The sequence below is a fragment of the Falco rusticolus genome, chromosome 1 (assembly GCF_015220075.1).
Source record: "Falco rusticolus isolate bFalRus1 chromosome 1, bFalRus1.pri, whole genome shotgun sequence".
Classification (NCBI taxonomy): domain Eukaryota; kingdom Metazoa; phylum Chordata; class Aves; order Falconiformes; family Falconidae; genus Falco; species Falco rusticolus.
The window spans coordinates 38758000-38783594 of NC_051187.1; the positions used below are offsets into that span (position 1 = coordinate 38758000).

Below are 25595 nucleotides of genomic sequence, written 5' to 3' on the forward strand. Positions count from 1 at the left end.
TTTATTGTGAAATATTTTCCTATCACAATCACTGAAACACATGATTATAGTTTAAGAAAACTCAACAACCTACCATCTAGCCAAAAAGAAAGAGAGGAAGAAAGGAGAAATTGTTGCCTGCATACCTGGAGTGGAACAAAGGATGCTGTCTGGATTGACAGAAGCCTCATAAGGAGGAGGTGGGTCATCTGGATGTTGAATATCTGGATACTTGTAAGCAGTATAGGGCGGAGGTGGATCATGGAAGTGAAATGCCCCACCTTCCCCATCATCTGAAAGATGCAGTGGAGTAAGGCCAGTTCCAAAACCATCAGGACCATAATCAAAACCAGGCATCCTGCGGCCCAAGTTAAAATGGTGCACTATTTCAAGAGAAGAAAAAAAAGTGACTTTAGCCCATGCTTTCCTCTTCTTCAGTTTAAGGCAGATCTCAACACCTGTCTCCACTTTTCACACCCAAGGAACTCACGTCTCCTGAAGACCTAAAAAAGTCTACATAACCTACACAAGTAAGCTCACTGTGGTTACACAACGATAGCCAGGGCCTCCTGCTCCCAGCCTGTTTGCCCTGCATCACATCTACATTTGATCCTAACCTCTTCAAGCTAAGGGGATCATTCACACATAGAATATATTTCAGATTTGTACCACATACAAACAAAACATATTTTTCCATTATTGGCTAAAAAAGGTCAAGTCTGAAGAACCTACCAAGACACACGCACAGGCACAGTCAAGCAAGACTGTGACATTTCTCACCTTTACATACATCAACCTGTCAGTAAGGAGCATGAGGCACAAGGTAAAAGTGTTGACATACAAGTGTTCTCTTTGAATGTGGAGTGGTTCAGAGAACCAAAACTTTCACAAACCATGACCAGCTCCAAGCAGCCAGCACAGAGCTACGTTTGGGTGTAGTACTGACTAGAACCTATAACCAGACTTATGCTGATATTTTCCACAGATTTGTATTTCTTTTGCTCTCTTTATTCTGAAGCACGTACACTACTTAGATCAAGATGCATTAGACACAGGCTACTTACAATTTGCTCCAATCAAAGACTCTATGCGCTCTCTCCGCCTCTGACGTAGCCGGTGGACCATGAAGAGCAGCAGAGAGAGGATGAGGAAGGAGGAAATGCAGCTAACAATCAGACGCATTCCACCAGCCATTGAGTCAAACAAACTGTTGCCATCTGTTACATAAAACATACAAAAGAAGCCCGTTACTGTTGTTCAAGACTATTTTTCTTGGTGTTCTGTCAGTAACAGAGAGAAACGCAGAATAAAGATTCATTAGCCTGGTTTAACATTTATCTGTATTTCAAAAATGTAAGAAAATTATGAATCATCAGGTGATTTAGCTATTTATTCCAAGGAGAGCTAAACATTTCTAAAAATATCTTAATCAGCAAAAGGGACAAGGTGCTGATGGTTTCAGGTCTCTGAAAATAGGAAAAAGGAAAGGTTAACAGCATTTTGCATATCTACTTGTCTCCCTGGCATGACTGATGATGTTATACTGAAGAGGACAGCAAGCCTGGAAGCTATGGGAAAGGCCTAAGAACCAGCATATCTACACACTATGCCTACTTGACTCCTGAACACCTTAACTTTTACATCAACAACAAAAATCTCTAGTCATTATCACCAAGATCTGGTCATCTAAATTCCAGTGTCATTGGTGCATTGGTTAGCACCATCAAGTGACAGGAACTAAAAATACCTTAAAAAGCTGAATCAACATGATCATCACCATTCAGGAACTGAAGGGATTAAGGTAAACAGGAATTAAGTATTTTCCTAGAATCACATAGAAAGCAAGTGGCAGAACACAAAACAGGCAGGAGGTTAGGACTTTGAGAGCTCTATACCACTGCTAACCAGATCCACACTTGGAAGGCTGTTGCGACTGCAAATTTTCACTGTTCTACCAGTACCAGACGTGACAGGTATTAATTTTTCACAATTCAACTAATCACGCTTGGTTATGCTTAAGTAGCAAGTGCACATACAGACACTCTACTGTCCTGGTTACTGCTGGGATTGAATTAATTTTCTTCAGAGTAGCTGGTACAATGCCGTGTTTTGGATTTAGTATGAGAATAACATTGATAACACCGATGTTTACATCGTGCTCAGTACAGGAACTGGGGGGAGTTGGCAGGGGGCTGCTGACCACTGCTCAGGGACTCGCTGGGCATCGATCAGCGGGTGGTGAGCAATTGTATTGTGCATCACTTGGGGGTTTTTTTCCCCTCGGATTTTATTCCTCTCTCTCCCTCTCCACTTCATTACAATTATCATTGTTGTCTTTATTATTTTTACTTTGTTTCAAGTATTAAACTGTTCTTATCTCAACCCATGGGGTTTACCTTTTCCCAGTTCTCCTCCCCATCCCACTGGGAGTGGGGAGTAGCGGGTAGTTGTGTGGTACTTAGCTGCTGGCTGGGTTTAAACCACATCTACACAAAGAAAAATTACCTAAAAATGACTGTGCTGTGTTCTTTGCACCAGTTTCCCATTAAAAGAGCTCCGAAAGAGACACACAACCAGGTCAGGTGTGGATAAGAAACAGATGAAGTGGCTGCACAACCTGGTCACCTACTGCTACAGGACACGGGCACTACCAGGCACAAGCCCCTCTCCCCAGCCACCGTGGTGCCACTGCACTCCCTACAGCAGCCAGCCAGATCCTGGCCACCTCTCCTCTCAATACTTTTCCTTTCACTAACAGACACTAAAGCTGTATCAAAGATCCCTTACAAAAGCAAGCTAAAAACCTTACAAAAATTCTAAGTACTGGCTTGCTACAAATGCTAGTAACATTACAAAAACACCTCATTTATACATCGGCAAAGTACATGGCTAACAGGCTGGTATTATTACGTAATGCATTCCTGGCAACAAGAAATTCATTTAATAGTGCACCATGCATGGAGCTTGAACATCACACCCTCTCAAATCTGGCTGTGCCATACAAAAGCCTCTGTGCTGTCCAACCTTTTAGCAACTCTTACTGTCAGAGCTTGAACTGATGCAGTCACACACCAACCAGCACACCCTCCTGAATGCCACAGACCTGCCGTTGTTCCTCCTCCATTTCATGGCAATGCTGACTCCATCAACATCATAAATTACTGCTAGTAACTGCCCTAAAGAAAGTGAGTGAAGTAAAACATACACACAGCCAAGCATGACACAATCTCGTAGGCAGAAAGTCTGACTTCCATGTATTCTCTTTAGATCAGCTACAACTGCAGTTCTTGGACCTTCTGGGGGCACCTTGGGCCTCTATCACACTGGTCCCAGCCTGTGAGAGCTCCTAACATCCAACCTGTTTAGTTGGATAAACTATTGTCAAGTCCTAGATTAAAAAAAAAAAAAGGACAAAGACTCAGCCTGTGCAGAACAAGGTAAGTCATCACAGATCTCCACCCCACATAAATACAAACAGATTATTTCAGAAAGACTGTTTTACACTCAATCCAGTAGTAATACCCTGCAACTGCACCAGTTTAGTCACTAGAAAAGCTTGTGCACCATCAGCTTTTTAAAAGTATTTTATTTCTTTTATTACCGTTTCACAAATAAGAGTTGAAGCTCTGTCTAAAAAAGAGCCACACAGAAAAATTATTTTCTACCACATCCACAGAGAGCAATAGACAGATTACCTTGGTTTCAGCATTAGTACAGGAAAGATTTTCCTCTGCTATTTATCTTCAACTAAACAGTGGCATCTTGCAAAAGAGTATAGCTGTGATTGCCCAGCTTACTCCTACCACTGAAAAACTCCTCTACTACCAAGTCCTTGAGTAATAGTTGTTATCCACTTATAACCATTGCTCACCCACTCACACTGCGAGAGCTGATTACCTGCCAGCCCAACAGCAGGATTTATTTCCCCCTAGTCTCTCCTTGGGTGATTAATTTACTTACTGTTGATTAATAAACTGTTTTCTTTCCTTGTAACAGAGCTTAGAGAAGATATATGTTAAGAACTGGACAAAGATAAATACATGCTGATTAAGGAAAGCAATTCATTAATTTTGCCATCTGGAAGAGTCATTTATAAACACCCAGAAGGAAAACCAAAATGCTTCATTTAAAAATTTCAGTGTTTATCACTAGCTGAAGTAACTTCATTATGAAGGAAGTCTGACAACTGCTTGATGATTCTTCTCTCAAAAATTAAGTTACTAAAAAAACCAGAACACTTCAGGCCAGAGTATAATGAAACAGTTTTATTTAGCATCAGTAGAGAAAGAAGAGCTTAAGGATCAGAAAGAATGTGGTAAAACACACTCTTCAAATCAGTATTCATGAAACAGTTAAGACCCACAGCAACAAGCAAGGATTAAAGCATGAGGTTAACCCAGGTCGTCTTATCCTGTCTGCCGAATGATGCTTTGCTGACACTGTTCCTGAAAATAAAAAAAGCGAAGATAAACTCTTAACTGCTGTAAGAGTGGGAGGAAGGCTCCTCTTTTCTGCCCACTCTATCACCGACCAACCTGCAATACTAGCTATGAACATCTGTTAAGCTTAGCCCTCAGAACAAATGTGAGTGACAGCCAGGAGGAGCTAGTGGTCTTTAATTTCTGTAGTTGAGACAGATCAGAAAGACTGCAATTTTGGAAGCCAATAAGCACCCCTTTTCTGCAACGGAATGAAAGAACCCTCTGACCTTCCACATTTTCCCTAAGAGTTCAGAACAATAGTTCCTTAGTGCACTCAGATAAGATTAGGTTCTTTCAAAATACCAGGAAATAACAGTATCACAGAACAGTTGCGGTTGGAAGGGTCGTCCTGGTATCACCTAGTCCAACCCCTGCTCAAGCAGCGTCGGCTAGAGCAGGTCACGCAGGACAGAGTCCAATCGGGCACTGAAAATCCTCCCCCAGATGGAGACTCCACAAGCAACCGGCTCCAGCATTTGACCACCCTCACAGTAAGTTCCAAGTAAGATACACTTATTTTCACAAGTCTCTTTACAGAATAATAACCCCCCACAAATTTGCATCCCCAAACAGTAACTGACAAACAGTTCAGAGTCATCTGAAGACTTTACTGATCCAAAACAAGAAGCGGCACCGAGATGCCAAATCCAATAAACAAGGCTGCATGTCCTGATTATTACTGAAACTATTTATAAACTCTGCTTCCCACGCGACCCCTGCATGCAAACTCACACACACACACAAATGCTCATGTCCAGAAAAAGATGCTTAATTAAGTGAAAAGTCTTTTCATGACAACTAAACACAACAAAGGAACCATGCAAGGTGCTCTATGAAAAATCCACAGTAGTGTCAACCTCCATACAGAAAAAACAGCTACTGCTTCTCCTACATAGGTAGCATCAAGGACAACTAATTCTTTCCAGACACACTCTGAAGTGTTTCATGTCCTGTGATTTGGTATCTTTCCCCACAGGGGGCTTGTACTCAGCAATGTTGAAGCACTGAAAAAAAGATGTATCATTTCAAAGAAAGTTATACCCAAAGATAACCAATTTGAGCACCAAACTCATTTTTCTTGACAAAACTGTAGCAGTCAGCTCTTACCTGGGTCTAAACACGTAAATTTGCAGCACTCCTTAGGGTCTTTGCGATACTGCTGACACCCCTGGGGCCGTTCACACAAAGCAGCCACACACATTTCAGGTTCACCATTGTGACATGTACAGCTCAAACAGGGATCATTCCCTTTTGGAGTGAAGTAGTAGCCTTCATCGACAATGTTGTCTTTGATATCAACGCAAGTCTGGCCTAGGACAGAAACGTACGTCAATATCCAAGTGTCTTGGATTGAACCAGCCAGACCAAGTCCAGTTTATTCTGTTACATGAAGTGATTTGTAAACATAAGCAGACCACCAGTTAAAAGCCTCACCTTCACATTAAAGCAGCTTTGAAAACAGATCTCCAAGGAGTGGGGAAGATAATGGATAGTTTGGGAGCACACAGGGATGATTTACTGCTCAAAATTGACAAAGTGAGTTTTAGGTACTTAGTGGAATTGACGCACTTAGCTGCATCTTGATCCCCGCACAGCAGACGAAGTTTAGCTGTCTTCTGTCCACTGTCCTTTCCTTCAACTGAAGGCAGGTACCAAAACCAGAGGGAGGGAACGCAGACAGCACTGGGACCTGCCAGCTGAAGGAACTGCTACGGGAGGGTGGCCTGCCCCCTCTACCCTCGCACAGGTCTGCTGGGAGGCTCCACAGGAAAGTTCAAACTGGAAGAGACCTGAGGAGGTGTCTCCAGCTCAATCTCCTGCTCAAAGCAGGTCAGCTACGACAACCTAGCAGGTTGCTGAGGGTTTTAGCTAATCTGGTCATAAAAACGTCTGAGGTTTTTTGTGTCCACAGCTGCACAACGGCCCTAAGAGTCTGTTCCACTCTTGATTACCCTCACGATTAAACCGTTTTCCCTGGCATTAATTCAAATCTCATTTCAACTTAGTGACCCTTGACTCCTGCCACGCACTACTGCCAAGAGCCTGGCTCCATCTTCTTGATAACCTCCTGGTAAGTACTGGCAGGCAGCTCTCGGATCCCCCAGAAGCCTTCCCTTCTGCAGGCTGAAAGAGCCCCATTCCCACTGCCTCACCCCAAAAGACAGGCACTTCAGCCCACATCACCCATCCTGCTGGCCCCCACTGAACTTGCCTCCATTCGTCAAGGTCTTGTCAACACTTTTCTTGTACTTTGAGGCCTGAAATTGGACACAGCATTCTTCTGCTCAGCTTATACATCCGATACCCTCACCCTCTGGTTAATGTTTTGGCAGAGCTATTGCCTTCCTTACAACATCACCTCAAAAAATTGACCAAAAAGGTCATCCTTTGATCATATTTTGACTAAACCCATGTCCTTCAATATCAGATTCCAAGATCTTATTACATCTCAAGTAGACAAGGCATCATCATGTCTTCCTAATTTTCAGTATTCCAGGTGCAAAAGCAGGCAAAGGGCTGGATTTTCCTCCCTTGCCATTCTGTAAGTCTTTGTCCCGCTTTAAAGAAAAAGCAACCTAGAAAAATTTCAAGAACTGCAGTAAAAGTTCAGCTTGCAAAAAAGAAGTTCAACTTTCTCCTTGCAAAGCAGCACAATCTATATCAGGTTTCTTAAGGATTACCTGAAAATACCACCAATACCTCTGTGGGTATCAAGCCTTTTTAAGTAAAGAAATGCAAGATACAGGATGAAAGTAATTTTTTTTCACTTTTAAGTCTGCAGCACCACTTGCTCTGCCCACCCCCCCACCCCACCCCTGCCCCGCCCCAGTTCTAATAATTGTCTGGAAAGAATTTACTAGAATTTGCTATATTCAAAGTAAACCAGAAATAAGTGTTTCATTATTTTCATGTGAAGCTACTAATTTATGATAGTAAAGTGTTTTCTTTTTTTTTAACTTTCTTTTTCAAGTATACTTTATTTTGGGGCTGACAGAGCTGCTTAACAATAATTTTTTTGTGAAAATCTGTACTGTGCCTGACTACCACACATTGTGATGCTCCTATTTATAAAAACCAAACAGACACTTAAAAACCACCCCCTCCTCCGCCTTTTTGGTTTTTTTTTTGTTTTTTTTTTAATTTCACTGAGCAAAAGTAGAAAGGATAACTAACTGATTTCCCCATATTTATTATGTATATATTTAAACATGCAACGCAGTTAACGCTGAACTAAAACCAACTTACTTCTTTTGCAGAGGAATGAAGATTTCTCATAGCAGTTTTCAGCATACCAGCTGTGTAAACCATGGTGCCGAAGGGTAGGAAAATGGAAACACTGAAGCTGGGCACAAAGAACATTTTCCTTTTCAGACATAGCCGTACCAAAGATAGGGTCAGGGGGTAAAAATACTTCTGAAGAGCCTAGAACAAGATGCATTGGTATAAGCAGCCTGCAGGTATGCAATGCTTTAGAAAGGCTCTGTAATATCACTCATTTCATGCACACCAACCCTGCTACAAGGCTACTGTCCTCTAGCTTTAGCTTCCATTAGCAGCATTCCTCCAGGGAAGGCAAATACCAGGGAGGGAACGGGTGACTCAGAGGAAAGAGGCTGCTGTTTTCAAAGTACTGGGTAATTTTGTCATTCTGAACCAGCAGGACTGATGTTCCAATATCGCTACAAGTGCTGCTTTGCGGAGTCCTGTGGGGTTTGCCTGCCAATAGTTATGCACCCTTTCAAACAATGCGGGCCTTGGTCACGCTTGCTACTAGCGGAGCAAGGACCCATACCAATCCTGTACCTGACACTCCAAGCACCTACTAGTGCTTCCTAAGAGGTGTGTAGATCTATCCTGTGCAGCACACTGCAGAGCTGCTCCTCAATGTCTCACACTGCTCATTCAGAGTGCAGAGCCATGCTATGCAGAGAACAAGGCTGCAGTGCTGCTTCTGCAGTGATGGTACAGACTATTTGGTCCTCCTAACTCATGCAATTGTTAAGAGACTGTATTGTGATTGGTTCCAAACAGTGCAAGAGGTGTTGCAGACATTTTATAACTTTTAAAATGTTGTTTCTGGCTCACTTCACCATTAAATCTGCTGGTACACAAAGTTGCAGAGATTAATGGGAGACCAAGACACAGCAATTGTAAAAATTAGCCTATATGTTTTCAGAAGCCCACTTGTCGAATCTGTGTTCTTAAACATTGATTTTAACAACTCTTGCAGTAAGCGTATTACACAGTCTTCTCACGCTTCTTTCAAACACCATTAGATATGATGGTTTTTTGTTTATGCAACTAAGTCCTCCTATTATATTTTTTGAGGGCTTCCACATCCCAATAATGGATTAAAATTTGCAAGCTATAGGACCCTAAATCACTTTCCAAACAGACACCGCGGATTTCAGAGTCTGCCTTGCTACAAGTCAATGCAGCTTAAATAGTTTTTCAGAAGCTACTGAATGCTACTCTGTGCTGTTTCATATGGCTACCCCTTTATTAAACAGAAAACTTGCAATCAAAAGAATATATGGTATTGAGAAGGCTTAAGTTTATATAATGCATCGAATAAAATACAGCTTACAATAAAAACAGGTGTCACGGTTTTTCTGTAAATTAGGCCTCCCTGTTTGTTAACACTGTCAGCAGATGGCAGTGCAGTCAACTTTCCAAAAAGCAAAGGAAGGTGCTTTTAAGAATGTGGATTTTTTTCCTTGGGCTTCACAGAAGAAACCTACCTATATAAACAGTTTTGTGCAGAGCAGAAATCCCTATTATGGAGATTTCAGACAACGAGGAAGGCATAATTTACATAAAAATTCCCTCCCTCCCTTTCTCCTGCTGTCCAAAGACATCTTTAGGTGCTTTAAGGAACTGAAGAAAATGTTCCATCCTCTACAAGAAAGAATAACTTTGTCTGAACATTCAGTTTACTTGAATGACAAACGACATCAATAATCTTGTGCATGGCAGCACAGTAAACAAGTACTGTCATTAGAAAGTTATGCAGGGGGTTCTACTACTTCTCACATGTCAAAGGATGTATTTTTCAAGATGCAAATGTTCAACAAAATTCTGTTCATAATGCTGTATCAATATCTAATGGAAGTTCCTCTTCCAGATTTTTCCATTATTGAAAATTGTATATGAGAAGAAAACTTTTCAGCTTAGTTTCCAAATGCTACACTGGAATTCACAGTGCTGGTGCTTAAAAAAACCCTACAGAGTAGTTTCCTTTTTTTCAGCTTAATCAAGGGGAAAGCCCAAATAAATGGACAACCATGTTCTCTCCACAAGATTCAATGTGAAAAAATATCAAACTTCTTACACTTGAAAGTAAGATGTGTATCGAGTATTAAACTCTTTCGTTTTGACATTGTAAAGCAAAGCAGTTCCCCTACATTATCACCAAAAGAAGTTACATTGTTCTTGCACATAATATTCATGCTTTAAGACAGCTTCCATGGGCCATTTAATTAATTAGTAATTTGAGAGACCTACCTTTATAAGCTACTTCCCAATGGCCTTCCAGAGAGTGATTTCGATTGGTGATCACATACTGATATCCAACCCAGAACCTACAAAGAAATTAAGTTAGATTGTAAAGCTACAAGTCAGAAAGATACTAACAAACTATATGACACAGAACCTTTCAATGTCTTCATACTTAAAAGCTAACTTTCAAAACATTCTGATGATTTTTTCCTTAACGTTTAAGCCCATACATTGGCAATGCAGATAGAGACACTACAGGTGAGGAACAGAGGAGAATATTTGATAGTTTTCTACACTTACAAATGATAACTCACCACATCTTTTATTCATTATAAGCACCTTATTTTGTTGTTATGGCAGCACTTCAGTATCTCGAACACAAAAACCACAGAAAAGCATCCAGAAGTATTTTATAAACATATACAACTTCTGTCACACTGTTCTGGATCAAACCGTCTAGCTCTCCAGAGATAGAGATACACCATTACTGAACCACTCCTGGTGACCCGTGATGTCATAGCAGCCAGTAAGACTGACAGAAAACCCACAGGGAAAAAAAAAAAGAAAAAAAAAAAGAAAAAAAAAAAAAGAATTTCGTTTGTTGTGAACTAACAAAATGAAATATCTTAAGCCACTGGAACAGTTCTTGCAACTCAAAATGGCTTTTTATTTCATTCTTAGCTCAAACTTGCGGTCTTTGTTAGAGCTACTGGTACTTATCAGAAACAAAAATTCTGTTGAAAAATTTAAAGAATTACTTCTTATACAAGGTAGCACAGCAGTAAGTCACTGTAAAATCCATCTTCCCTGTTGCAATTCAAGAATACCAGTACATTGTTGAGACAGCCTGAAGATAAAGAGACTGTTGACTTGTAGCCTACCTGTTAATGTTAATTAAAACATACAACACAGGTGGCCAAACAGTCAACCAGCATGCTCATACTGATTAAGCTGAAGTCAATTTTACCATTAGATTCTCTAAGCAAACTGAACTACCAGCATTCTTATCACACAGAAACCTTTCTCATGTAATACAAGATCTTTGTCCTTTCCTTCCTACTCACCTACGCTGGTCCTTCCTTACAAATGTTTTTTCTTCCAAGTCCCACTCCTGTGCCAGGATAAACCTTAGCTCTTGGTCTGCAGTGAAGGTGGCGAGGGATCCATTCACCCGCTGACATGTCTGCACGGCATCCCAGTAGTTCTCTCCATTTAAATACACTCTGTAACAGCTGGCTGTGCCCTCATAGTGGTGCCATCCTGTTGGGCACTTTCCTAGGAAACATGAAGAATAGAAGGGAAACCATTCCCCCCAAATTAGGATCTTCAAGATAATGCATCCTAATCAGTCTATGACAACACAATGCATAATCATTCGGATGTGTACACACAACATACTGTGTATATTTCACCTCATCAGGAGGAGGTATGTGCGTTACAGATCACAGAAGACTTACTTTACTACAGATTTTGATAAAGGAAAAAAAAATTTAATGTATCTTAAAAGATGCAACTCCTAGTAATGTTTCATTGTATTGTGACAGGCTTTAAAGTCTTTAATTAAGACTGATGATCTACTTGTGGAAAACATTTCCCTGCACATCTTTATAAATCCAGTCAGTTCGATCAATCCAAGCCAAAACAAGCAGCAAGAAGCAGGAAGAAAAAACCAGAGGTGGCCAATTTAATGACTGTATCTTTCTGTTAGGTGGTTAGCAATACAACCAACTTGCTGTGAAGTTTTCAACCTACTTCTACAGTCTCAGCAGTATTCACGTAATCCTGCTTCCATAGTCAATCACTAAAGACAACGGGGATTCTGGGGTAACTGTTGTTTGCTTTGGAAAAGCATCACTGCGAAAGTAAGGAGGTGATGGCATGAACTGCTGTGCCTACTTTCTCTCAATCAACTCAACTAAGGGAATATGCAAGCAAAGCCTCGAGGCATTTCTGGATGAAACAGGCCCATGGGCTTTTGACTGGCATTCTTGGGGGTGATGGGTAACTAACAGAGAAAATCACAGAGGCAGGCAGCTGAAATTTAAAACGCACATGAAATACGATTTTAGCACCTGCATTTGCAGTATTTACTTTGCACAACACTTAAGAAAGGAACTTTAAGTTCACATACTGTTTTATGTTCATGGCATACATTCACAAAGTTCCTGTTCTCAAGCCTCTTTAACTCCCTCTTCAGAAACAGTGACCTTTGTCATCAAATAACAATACACAAACTTAGATTTGAAGCCTTTTAATTAAATGTCTTTCCTTATTCTCCATTTATATGGGATCTTTTAATATCTGCTTCACTAAGGTGGGACAGAATACAGTACCAATCAGACTGCAGAGCATATTAGATATTGCTGTATCAATTTCTAAATTGCTTTATTGTCCTTTATACATTCTACTAACATAATTTAGCTACTGGAATCCATGACAAATCAAAATACCTATTTTTAATAAGCATTTTTGTCCTTAAAAAAAATTAACAATGAGGTGAATTTTTACCTTTGCTAATCATTTGTCTTTTTCAGATCACCATAGTCCAAAGCAATTTTTCCCAATTACTGCCTACTGCCATACTGTCTTCCCACCACGCCCCCTTCCTAACCTGTCCCAGCCCTCCCTCCAAGGCTAATCAGTGCTGTCTCACACTCTCAAATCACTGTGTGAACCCTGGAGCAAAGAGGGAACCAAGATAAGAGGGAGAAGGCAGGGGAGATTTAGATGTTTAGGGCCTGCAGAGATTCAGAGGCATGTCCCAGTTTCAGCCATGATAAGGCAGCAGTCACTACAAGCCATGATCAGCAGGAAGGATGCTTGCAGGACACTTATAACTCTTTAGATAAGGCAAGGACTAGGATGCTGACAGTGGCACAAACAGTGCTGCAGATGAGAGGGTAGAATGACACTAAAGTGATATTTTTTGAAGATTCCTGATTGACTGATGCGAGTAACACAGCAAAACCCAATCAAGTGCTACACAGTTCCTTAACAGGTTTTGTCTTCAGAGAAGTGAAGAATTTAAGTTCCCCATTCCCTAAAGAGTATTTTTCCTATTAAAAATGATATAAAACTCACAACATCAGAAACGCACTTTAATTAACTAATAGTGCAACATCCTTAAGTTCATCTTCAAATCTACTTCGATCAAGAGCAATCAATTTTGGTTTCCCCCCACCTTCCAGGGGACAACCCTCCATGCAAGCTCACATCAAGAGACAAGGGCTAGACTATATCCCCTGCTGCAGGCTGAAACCATTACTTAAACCGTGGGCTTAGTTTTCTGTAATTGCAATGAGTTATAACAGAAAATTGCAACTCTGGTTTCACAAGAAGAGAGGATTACAGAAGTAGAATTCTTTGCATGCATTGGCCTGCTATATAAACTGCGCAATATAACAGGACATACACAGAAGAAGTGTACAAAAACCTTAAAAAGTACTGCACATGAATAAAATCTGGTCAAAAAGCTATGCAAGAGATAAATCTATTAATTTCTCCCTAAAAAAATATTGCCTAAATTGCTAAATTAATTAGCAGAAAGATGGCCCAGATTTCCTAGTCTGCAACTTACTGCTAAATCGGACAGGCTGTGCCACATTGACAGTGTGAAAACGGGTTGTCTCTCCTCCTCTCCCTCGATTGTGCCTGGAGTCCACATTCTCCTTCCCATGGTATGTTCGCTGGTCCCCTGTCAAGCCTGGGGACCAGAAGGAATAGTCAGTACTGGTGAAAGATGCAAGCAAAGAGAGATTTCTTTTTATTAAACTTTCTCTGGATTTTCATTCAAGACATATAAGATAAATGACAGAGGTAAACAAAGATGGTAGATCCTGCAATAACAGCTTGGCCATTTTACACAGTACATAACCAAAATACCTACAATTGAAAAGAACCAACAAGCCATTACAAGAGTCTTGCAGAATAAGCGAAATCCTTCTGCAGATCCTCAGCAGCCTGCAGCTGCACACAGGACTTGATGCTTGCCATTTCAATTGCTGCAGCAAATGCATCATCCCCAGTGCGTTTTATCTGTTCCTGTTTACAGAACTACCCACTATCCAGCTGCTTTGTTTCTCAGTTTTATGTTCAAGGATATAAGACAACTTCTCCAACACATTTTTCAACACATTCTGAGTTCTAGGACAAAATTAAAACCAGGAAAGGAAACCCATCTTCAGCCGGAAGAACAAAGTTTTTCATTCACTCAAGCTTCTATTGGAAATGTTAGTTCATTATTTCTGAAACAAAACCCACACACATCCTCATCTCAGTGTCAGGGCTTTTGACAACTGGATTCAGTAACTGAACATAGTGCAAGATGTTATTCCAGAAAAGGGGTTCCCCCAGCTACCAGGCGTAAATAAGGAACACACAGTTCAGGTGGAGACGCTGCAGAGTAAGCCATAGCCAGCAAAACTAGCAAGGTCCTAAGTAGGAAGGCTGGTACAGTGGTGGGGAGAAACCTTTGAGGAAGACTGAGATGAGCACCAGGAACGATTAATCTGGAAACAAGGGATTAACCTTAAAAAGAGAAAAATTAATAACCAAAGAACCTATGAATGTAAGCATTAGAAATATCTACTAGTATGTAATTTAATACTACTAGATGTTATTAAAGGTAGAGTTTAACCAGCGAAGAGCTATGCAGACATTAATTTCTACATTAAAAAAATCAGCTTATTTTCCTTTAAAGCTGATTAGCTCTATTTAGCCTAGCTAAACCAAATAAACCAGTCACCATCCCAAACGAAGAGGAGCTATGTAGTTAAACCTGTCAAAAATGACCGTACCTTTTTGCAATATATTCAAAACCATATCAGTAAAACTTTCTCTTTTCTAAAACCCAGCAATTTCATGATAATTTAAACCCAGAGCTGGGGACTGTTCCGTGTATTCACTGCGGGGAAAGACCTCCACAAGAACCCACCATCAAACAACGCAATTCCCTGGAACAAACGTTAGCACCAATGTTCAAAAGAAATCACTAGCTGGAGCCCAGGAACAGCAGAGTAGCTTTGCATTCATCTGGCTCTAGCATACTGAGTTTGCCCTGGCTAATGGGATAAGCAAGGGATATTTAATTATCACGTTATCCTAGGAATTACATGTCTATAGAGATCACCCATTAAGAAATGGCTGTGCATAATACACTCACAGGGCCCTACAGGAATGAAATAGTAATTCTACTGTTCAATATTAAAATACGCTATTTATCACAGGCAAGAAGGTTGTGCCAAGAAATTCAGTTAGTGCATATTTCAAAGGACACAAAATGGTCAAATAACTTGACAGTGCAGATCACTGATTATTTTTTATTACTTTAGAGGCCAAACTATTTTTAGTTTTAGAATCTGACTGTTCTTAATCCTAATGGTTCAGTAGCAGTATTTACACTGTGATTTTCAGAGCAATACTGAGACACTAAAAAAGCAAATCTTTAATTACAGTAAGACTTTAAAAATAACACTAGCTACTGTAGAATGCTTTATCAAAGATGAACTGAGCTCAGCATGGGAAGTTCTATTTTCCCATGGCATTAAATGGTAACAACTAAACCCAAAGAACCAGTAAGAACCAAACGCATGAAGAATTAGGTCCCTTTCAGAAGCAACAGCAGATGCAACACCATATGGCTGACCCTCCATGGCTAAATAGAACGCCCACAAGGACTTAACAATTTACCTCCTCCAGGAATAAAACAGAAGTTCACAGGTTTTAACCTTATATGTTAAGAAAGGGTTACTTGGGCTAACATCTTAAACGGACAGAATTTATGCCAGATGCTTTGAAAAATAGCTACACAGATCCCACACAACGTGAGTGCAATCAGTCCTCACCCAGGAAGCAGGACACTCATTCCTTCCTCAGCATCTGCCCGTCTCAGCAGACTTGCCGCTGAAACCAGGCAGGACTGAAGAGGCAGAAAGCAGCCACCACAAGCCACTTCTCCTTCAAGCCCAACACTGTCAGCTGCTTAAGAAACTGGTGCTCTTCAAATATTAAATTGCTCCTATTTGACCTGAATTTTCAGTCTGTGAGAAAAGCAACGATGACAAGTTTTTCCAGGGCAATAAAGAGATGCTAACAAGCCTCTAAGTCACTTGACTGCCATGAAAAGCTGTTGCAGATTCTGATGGCAAAGGCGTAATGGGACTGATTTTCTGCTGTACTTCCTCAATACTCTGCAGAAAAATTTTGTATGCACTTTGCTGTTCCTGCTTCCTTTATAGAAGTATTTTTATCTTTAAAAATAAATTAATAGTGCCATGGACTAAGCTTTAAGATAACAACCTAAGTCAGAAGACCACAACCTAACAACATTTAAGTATTTCAGAAAGGAAAAGCCATCATTTTTATTACTTATGCACATACTTAATATTCTGAAAGGTACAAATGTTGGAAGATCAGCTATTTTCCAAAATCTTTATTCTTCCAGATACTACAACCACAAGCAGTGACAGTAATAGCAGTATTTTTACTAGCCAAGGAAAATAGTTCTGTTTCCTTCGACTTCATACAATTTTACGAGAAATGTAATTTACTTGTTAGTTGGTGGGGAAAAGGGAAAAATGGGTTCAAGGGAAAAGTCATGGGGCACAATTTTTTTTCTCCCCTTGAATACTATAGCATAGTGGACATAAGCATCTTCCAGTCTGTTTCCAAATGTCATGATTAGTATTCACACCCAGCTCCTTCTATTTTATAGTTGCCATCTAATTCACTTTAGCATGATTACAGTCTAAGTATAGTGCTATCCATCTAGAAAGTTGCCCAGCATTGCTGATTCTATGATTATTTTCCATTGTTTAAAACTTCAAGCTAACAGTTTAGAATGGAAGTTTACTCTGATGGATGGCTCCTTCTACATTTTGTAGTGGCAAACTTTTTCAGATCTGAATCAAAGCAGTTCAACAATTGTTCAGAACAAAGCTTGAGAGATTGGAAGGGGAAGAAAATTTGCTTAGTTTCTTTTAGTTGAACAAGTGCTGCCACCGCAGCCTGCAAGACACAGCACTGGTAACTCACAGAGAAAGCTCTGTGCCGCACGTACATGTTTTGCTGTTCCTGTGGAGGACACACAAAAAAAAACCACGGAGGGGAAAAACACAGTCCAGTTTAAGTTTGAAAGCAGCATGAGCTTTCCCATTATTCATAGAGGCTGGAAATAATTCAGTTACATTGTCCATACCCTTCTGTGTACATCCAGGAAGATTACTCGGCAGCATTTATCCACGGAATTTCAGCACGCAGTTTGTTTGCACATGGCGTCTCATTAGGGGAAGCCAAGTGCCCAAGCAGAGTAGAAAGCTCCCTTCTCATGCCCCTCCAGTGCTTCTATCATCTGGACCAAGTAAAAGGAAGCAAAAAGCTAAGTAGTGCAAATGGAACATGAGCCGAGACCACACAAAAGCGAGAGCTGGCACCAGCGGAGATAGGAACAGGCTAGAACGTGCCGAGTAGCACTACATGGTGGAACAAACATGACACCAAATGGAAAACTGTGTTTGGAGGAGCTAGAAAAGAAACTGCAATCTGCCACACACAAAGGCTGCTTTGCACCAAAAAAAGGGTGAGCTGACAGAAGACACTGACTGTAATATACAGAGGTCCTTGAAGGGCCAGGACTCATAATGGGGTGAATATTGGATTTTGGGGAGTTGAACTAGTTTCCAGAGTTACTGTGTCACAGATGACAAGCCACTCAAGCCAAACCCTTCACAAGGATAGATGTACTATGTCAAACTACGCCAGAATTAAACTGTGAAGCAAACAGGCCTTGTCATACCTTATTTGTTCCAAGATAGGAGTTGCTCCTGGTTAAACACGTAAGATTCTCAAAATTTACATAAAAAGCTGCCTTGTTCTCTTCAAAGTTTTTGTCCAGTACACTACTTACTAAAAGGTTGGAAAGCTTTTAATTCCATCTGCTAATTTGACAGGTGAGGGAACTTCAGGATTAAATCCAGTTTTGTGTGTAAAGATTTGGAAATACAGTTTCCAAAGTCCCAGAGAGGAATGATTCTTCTCAGATCAAGCAGTTCCATGATTTGTGTTATCAACTGTATTATGCCAGGAAATAAGATGCCAACCAAGAACAGCACCCTGCTGTGCTGAACGCTATTCAAAGTAATAGACTGACCGTAAAGAGCTTATAATTTAAACACCACAAAGTAGGGTAGAAAGGATGCATCATACAGGAGTTCAGCAAGGGCTCAGAAAATGATCAGAGGTTTTTGTTATTATTACCTAGCTTTAAAAAAGGACATGTACTAGGAAGTGCAAATGTCAACCAAATGTTTCAACTAAACACAATATCCTTGGCGAAAGAAAACACAAAGCCGTTTATGATCACTGCAAAACCGCGTGCTGCAGCTGCTGCTTTATGAGTTACTGGCCATACCTTCAGCTGGCTCCACAAAGGAGACTTCGCAGGCTCAAAGAGGATATAGTGTGTGTGTGCCGGGGCAAGTGACCTCCAAGTCTGCACATTCCCTCCTGATACAGTATCTGAGGAAGTCCTTAAGGCTCAAGATCAGCATTTACAGTTAGCTTCCTAGCAAGATCGTTTCTGTATGAAATCAGGCTCCCAATCGCAACATAAAACCATGTAAAATCGTACCATTTGCCATGGAACTGCAGGGCAGTTTATAGGACTGCTAGCCACTGCTGCCCCAGGACCACCACTGCCAGGATGGCCAGCTGTTCAGTGCCGACTGTAGGCTCAGGGGCAGGGGGGACACACTTAAGAATTCAACTCGCTGAAACTTTCCAGTGTTGTTCTTCCTAACCAAACAGGTCTAGAAAATAACTTATAAGGAAGAATGTGGCATTAGGCGAGGATGTGTACTACAGGGCAATCTGAAGGGTTTTCAAATTCAGATGCTGAGAGAAGCCCAAGGATGGCTGACAGTACAACCTGATCACTTATTCCTGGGAAAAATTCCATTTATAAATAAAAAAAGGAAGGAAACTGAATGATCACCAATATAATTGCAAGCTGAAAAACTGATATGGATAGGATTTATGAAGGGCACCGGAATTTTTAAGGCATCCATTTTGTGTTCATGTGTAACAGAAAAAAACATCAGGCCTGTAGTGTAAGAATAAAACGCAGGTAAAGAGCTAGAGCTGTACTAAAGCCTGCTCCAGTCGTACTGCTGCAAATGACCAGAAGGCCTGCAAAGGAGGTAGGGTATCTGGGGAAACTGATCTGATGTTCTGGTAGAAGCAAAGCTGCAAATCCAATGAGCAGTAAAAAGGCAAACTGCAGAGCCCTTCCTTCTTATGGGTTTAAATACAGAACTTCTATAAACGTGGAAAGTTATGTTACTGCTTTTGATTACTTTTATATGAGGAAGTGAGTAGAAAGAATAAATTCCCATTTGTAAAAAAAAAACCTGTTTAAGAAACGAATGCCTCTTTCTGTTATTTCACAGAATACACAACTTTGGGGTAAACTAATTTTAGGATCAATTACTGTTGATATGGAACAGTACACAAATTTCATGAGCCTCCACTGCTTAAGTAGAAGAGAATTGCAGGTACATGCTACATAAACTCCCCCAGCAATTTTTAGTATGCTCACAAGAGCAAGCAGCCAACAGTTCTAGTCTATCAGAGAGATGAATTGCAGGTGATCACTGCTGCTGATTCCACAAATGGTTTGTGCACCTAGTGAGAAGGGCAGGGGAATAGCACTTTACACATCGCAAGTCTGGAACTGGAAGAAATTCCATGTTTTAAAGGAAAATGGTCATTCTGAAAAAAGATTGCAAGAATAAAACCAGCTATGATGACTATCTTCAGAGAAATTTATGTCCTAGCAAAAATAAGCATTTCATACACTTATTCAGATTGCCAATGAATTAATAATGTCTTACCTAATTGTGTACTAAAAAAATTCCTGAAGAAATTATTCTAACAAAAAAGTCTTACGGTTTGGGTGTTTCTTGTACTTCAGACAACACATGATTACCAAACTAATTTATTAATTAATGATCCTCTTATTAAAATAGCTTTGTTATTAACATGAAATCAGGCCTAAAAGAAGTGAACTAAACCAACAGTGCCAAATAACTTACAATGGCTTTGTAGTAAACCTTTGAAAAATACCAACGTAACTATGTAGTCATTGAAACACACCTTCACCACCACCACAAGAAATTAATTCGCTGCCATTGATCTTTTCTGAGTTGCTCACATTGGAGTGTGCCATTAGTAGCTCAAAGGCTGGGAAGTCACAAGCTTCCTAACCAGATCCAGGGCCCTTCCTTGCAAGCTTTCTTTTCATGCTTCAGAGATTTCATACCTTTTAATTTAAAGATATTTTAATTCTCCAGGTTTCACAAGTCCAGGTGGCTTCACTAACTGGTTCTTTTAGTGTTCAGCCTGCCTTTATTGAAATTAAGAACCTTAATTAAAAAGTATTCAAATTTAGCTGAATCATCTTATGATTGTTCATCAAAATCCAAAAGTATTGTCTAAATTTAAAGCTGTATCATTTCTTGTTAATTCAGTGGCCAAAGAAAGTTACCACTCCTAAGTATGATTATGTGCTACTATTATTAGCAGCATTAGTTGCCCAATCAACGTCCCAGGACTTAATCTCTCCTATGACTGGTCACATACGTATCACTTTCCCCAACATCAAAAAATTGTGCTCTTCCAAACTTCTTCTGGCCTGAGATTTACTTTCATTCATGTTACTCCTTTTTATACTCCAGCACACCATTCACATGCACACCAGCCTGTCCTTATTCTTGACAGTTCTGAATAACACATGCCCTTCAACACCCATTTCAGGTCACAACATTATCCCACCAATTTTTTGCTATAGGTATAATAGAGTTTTTACATCCTACACCAGTAGTTCTTGTTCCTCTGGTTTGCTGGCTACACTCCTTGCATTACTGTGCAAATATCTCAGTCCTTTCATAAACGCCACACCCAGCTTTCTGGCTATTTTACTGTGCACAGCCTTTTCACCAATTACTTATCCAATTACTCTTCTCATCAAGTGGAATACTTTCCTTCTCTACGCTGTCCATCATTTTCCCCTCTAGTATTCTTTATGTTACTCTCTTCTTCCTACGTACAGACATAGTGGTAAATCAAGTCTTTCCCACACATCTCCTTTAATTTCTTAAAGTTCTTCTCATGTCAGGCCAGACAGTCCAGTGAGACATACACCCCAAACACAAAAGCAGAGCCTATCTACTGAAAAATGTTACTTTCATGAAATCCTCTTCCTAGCCATATACTAAATATCCTTTGTAATTCCAGTCCTTGAGTCTACATCATCCTGTTGCATCCTCTATGCAGCAACTTAAATTGCCAACTAATAACACTAGGCAACAAGATAAAAACACTCTTTTCTACTAATGTGCATGTTTCAATATTCCCACAAGTAAAGCATTCAGTGCTTTTTTGAGTAAATTCAGACACTAACATGACTCTGTTTTCCCCTAAACATTAACTTCCATTAACCTCCAGAATTTTATTATGTCTCTAGTTTTTCACATTTGGCCGGAGTTAGCTAAAAAGGAGCAAGAAAAACAGCACAACTATAAAATCATCTTTCTTTATGACATCCACATTATAAAGAATATCCTTAAACAGAATATCAATGGCACAGCTTAACTTTCAATGTCAGAAGAAAATACCAACACTTTTGTCCCCCATGCTGCAAATATATACACTCATACAAACTAGTCAAAAGCTTTCTAAAAAGAGCACTGAACACATTCTTTGAATTATTTGTGCGTAACACACACTGGGGAGATGGTAAACTATAGTAAGTTCCAAAGTTTGAGTGTTAGATCTACTTCTCTAACTCCACGAGAAAATAGGAGTATTTAGAAGAGCAACAAGCTGTAAAATACTGATGTTACTATTTTGTAGCACCTCTCTAAAACAACCCACAATTCAGAATGATGACAGACTGAATGCTGTGATGACAATGCTGCAAACTTTGTGATTCTCTCTCAAGCAAATTAAGTAGTTTAGTGGCAAAAAAATACTTAAAATAGTTTCTGAATGCAATTTAGTCACACTGTAGAGATAACAGTTTTGAATTATGCCACAGCTGCATTCATGCTTTCAGATTCCTGCTTCATTGTTCTTAAAGCAAAAAAAAAAAAAAAAAATTACAGGTCCCTTCACTTTTAAGAAACACAGAAAAATAGTTGCATTTGCTTGTTTGTCAGGAACAAATGAAAATCTTCTAAACCATGATTATATAAAAATTTTTGCTTGTTTTTTAAAGACAGCTCAGTATCCAGTAGCTTTAGCAGAGAACCACTGCGGGTGATGGGCTCCTGAAAGCATGTAATCACAAGAGTTTACGACAAGCAAATACACCAGCTTATTTGGCAGAACAAAGTTCTCCACTTAAGCACAAGAAGCATAATCAGAACAGGGAGCAATAAAACAAGCTCTCTACCGAAGTCCAACAATGTCACCCAGAACAGTTTGAGTAATATACAACCAAAATAGTAATTCTGAATTTAGACACAGGTCTAGGTGTCATTTTGGTTTAACTGCAACATTATTTCTTCCTCGTCATGGAAGTATCTTTTTAGATTACAAACTCTTCTCATCTCCAGGATACCTACTCAGTCTGTAAGAATGGAAATATAATTCAGACAAGCAAAACAGTTCTTTGTAGCATTAGTTCACAAACTGAAGAGAATCCAACTCAAAGTTTGTTAATAATGGGTACAGTTCTACCAAACAATCTCCACTTTCAAATAAAAATAAGCAAGCAATCTTAAAGAGTCAAAGTACTGCTGCAAAACCAGCTGACGCTGAGGTTAAGCAGTCTTCTCAGCTTTACTTACCTGGACAGTCAACTTCATCACTCTCATCCTCACAGGTGGGCCATCCATCACACTGCCATTTTGAAGGGATGCACTGGATGGTACCACTCCGACATGCAAACTCCCCTGGGGTGCAGCGGAGCTCTAGGAAAGAAGAAAGTTGTGCTGTTTGAAGCCTTTATTCTTGCAAGTCTGTACATATGTTAATCACCCATCACGTAACATATTACTGAAGTGTAATGGACAAAACCTCCGGATAACTCAGCATGTTCAAGACTGCTTGATTTCAGATCACTTCTATGTTTTAAACTGCATGTTTGTGCTTTTAATAGACAGGTGGGCCAGCTTCCAGTGCTTGGGAAATAATGCTCTCAGACATCTGCGGTAACAGACTTCCTGATAAAGATACCATGTGAGCAGCTATCACTGTAGCATTACCCATTTATTTATTGTGAGGCACTGAGGATTACTTGTTCACTTTTCTCAGAACCAAAGTTCAACACAAATATGCTATGGTAGTTAAGTGATAGATTACACAATAAATTCAGAATCCTATTTTCATTCCAATCACTACGTATACTTGCGCAAATGTCCAGCCTGGTTTAGAGCAGTTTCATAGAACTACTTGTAAAACTATCTGTATCAATGAACCTGTTTTCACTTTCTAGCTTAAGCTCTTTTGTAGAATTTCTCCATATGAAGACATCCTTCACAAGAAACTGTCAATATCTGCAAACATGTAGTTCCTGCTTCTGCAAGATTACTGCCTACTTGCCATCATTATACTGTCAGACCTAATTAGCATTATAAAAAGTACAAATTTTTCAAAGCTTCTTTGTATCAATTCCATCTATCAAATGCCAGAATCTAATAATTCAGCTTCATCTTGTGTCCCTCAAAACATTTTTGCAATGAAAAAAAAATCTGCCTACACAAGCGAACAATTTAAGCTTGTTTAGAGGTGGCAGGTCTGCAAGTCACCATCAGCACCCACAGGCTCACTTTCACACCAGACGAATATTGCTCCACCTTCCTTCTGGACGGTGGTGGTCCATTTTCCAACCAACGTTTTTGAACAAGGTAGCACATTTTCCTCTCAGCAGGCTGCAATAATCCCAGGTAAACTATGTCTAGAGAACAAACGCTTTTTTATTTTTAAAAGAGAAAAGTGTTTCAAAGTAAAACACACTTATCCCTGGTTTTGAAAGAATCAAGTAGGTATCCATTTTGCAGGGAGAAATCTCTAAAAGAAAATTGAAAACACAGGTATGTATTCTCTCATCCACTGTTTACAATCTAAGAAGAGAGCTAGAATTGCAGTTGTTACCTTCTTGAAACACACATCTAAACAAAATCAAGACAGAGGTCACCTTTAATTGTGCAGACAACATGACAAGGCATAATAAAACCAGTTATCATGCACTCACAATAAAAGCTGTACCCATATACCTAATAATTGCTATAGGATATTGATAACAAGCTTCTAATTCAATGTTAAGATTAAAATTCAGTTCTAGTCTGGTTTCTCTTCAAAGCACAGACCTGCTCTTCTAGAAAAATAAAAAATGGACACATGCTCACAGCAATCATCTACCCAGAGAAAATATTCAGGTGAAAAAATTGCTAAGAAATCACACAGACTTGCCAGAATACTGATGGCAACAGACCTTACAGGAAGACAAGAGTGTTCTCACCCATTTAGAGTTTTACCCAGTCCAAACAGGTAACAGAATGAGCACGGGGTAAATGTAAAAAAAAAAATTAAAAAAAAATTCTACCAGGTTAGGTCATAATGATCCCCCTCCAAATTAAAAACAAACAAACAAACAAAGCAAACCCCAAAAATGAAATAATTCATTTAACCAAAAGAGGGAAATTTATTTAGCCCAAAGGAGCACACCACCACCACCCTGTTAGGGGAATAAAAGATTAAGCTTCACTTACCCGGTGCAGCAAGAGAGAAAATTAAAAAAGCATCTTTAATTTGGGCAGGGGGAGGGAGGGGGAAATGGATGGACCACAAACCAAACGCATGCAAAACCTCAAGCTGAAATTAAAATTATTCAAAATTTCAAGTTAACAGAAAAGCATCGACTTGTCATTAAATCATTGCAGCTTCTTTCACCACTTTTGCGCACACAGTGGAAGGTTTCTTAGAAAGTTCTACTATCGCAGTTTCAAGTACAGATTTTACATTGGAGCCTGTGGTAGATATTCTGCACAGGAAAGTCTAGTCTCAGCCCAGCTCCCAGTTTCCATTGCATCCACCTGCAGTTATTGCAAAATTCAGTACTTTAAAAAAACTCTTTATTTTTTACTGCTTGATTTTAACAGAAGTCATGTACACACCCTGTGAAGAAAGCTATTCCACAGCCCTCCGGTGTCGAAAGGCAGCACCCACCAGGAAAGCACTACAAGCAATGTGCACACAGGAAAACCAGTAAAGAATACTTCTGTCTCTACAATTTCATACATTCTATTGCTGTTTTATGTACAATTACATATGACTGGTTCAGATAAAAGGATGACTCCATCCCAATATTACGGGCATTTAAAAAATGCCAGTTACATGCCGTAATGTCATTGCTTCCTGTATTACAGACACTCCTGTCTGAAGAATGTGGATACATGGAAGAGTACAAAACATTTATATTAAAACACCACTCAACCCAGCTGAACAATTGTTCCCAACGGAAGCCATGTATGTCAGATGCACTAATTATTTCAGACCAAGAAACACGAACTGCTACACAATTCTCTTGCAGAGGCGGGGAATGTGACACTGAAAGAAATACTGTGAAATGAAAATCTC

General features: G+C 39.8%; 1 protein-coding gene across 2 annotated transcripts in view; it reads right to left on the reverse strand.

The window, feature by feature from the left end:
• DGCR2 (DiGeorge syndrome critical region gene 2) overlaps nt 1–25595 on the reverse strand; it is a 51086-nt gene that overhangs the window by 5757 nt on the left and 19734 nt on the right. For both annotated transcript variants that reach the window (XR_005102221.1, XM_037375110.1), the window contains exons 2-9: nt 22805–22927; nt 13537–13662; nt 11024–11234; nt 9966–10042; nt 7707–7883; nt 5568–5771; nt 1044–1196; nt 126–362 (exon numbers count right to left, since the gene is read on the reverse strand). Coding sequence is in view for 1 of the 2 variants with exons in the window: in XM_037375110.1 (XP_037231007.1) it covers nt 126–362; nt 1044–1196; nt 5568–5771; nt 7707–7883; nt 9966–10042; nt 11024–11234; nt 13537–13662; nt 22805–22927 (1308 nt within the window). In the remaining variant the exon portion in view is untranslated. The remainder of the gene's footprint in view (nt 1–125; nt 363–1043; nt 1197–5567; nt 5772–7706; nt 7884–9965; nt 10043–11023; nt 11235–13536; nt 13663–22804; nt 22928–25595) is intronic.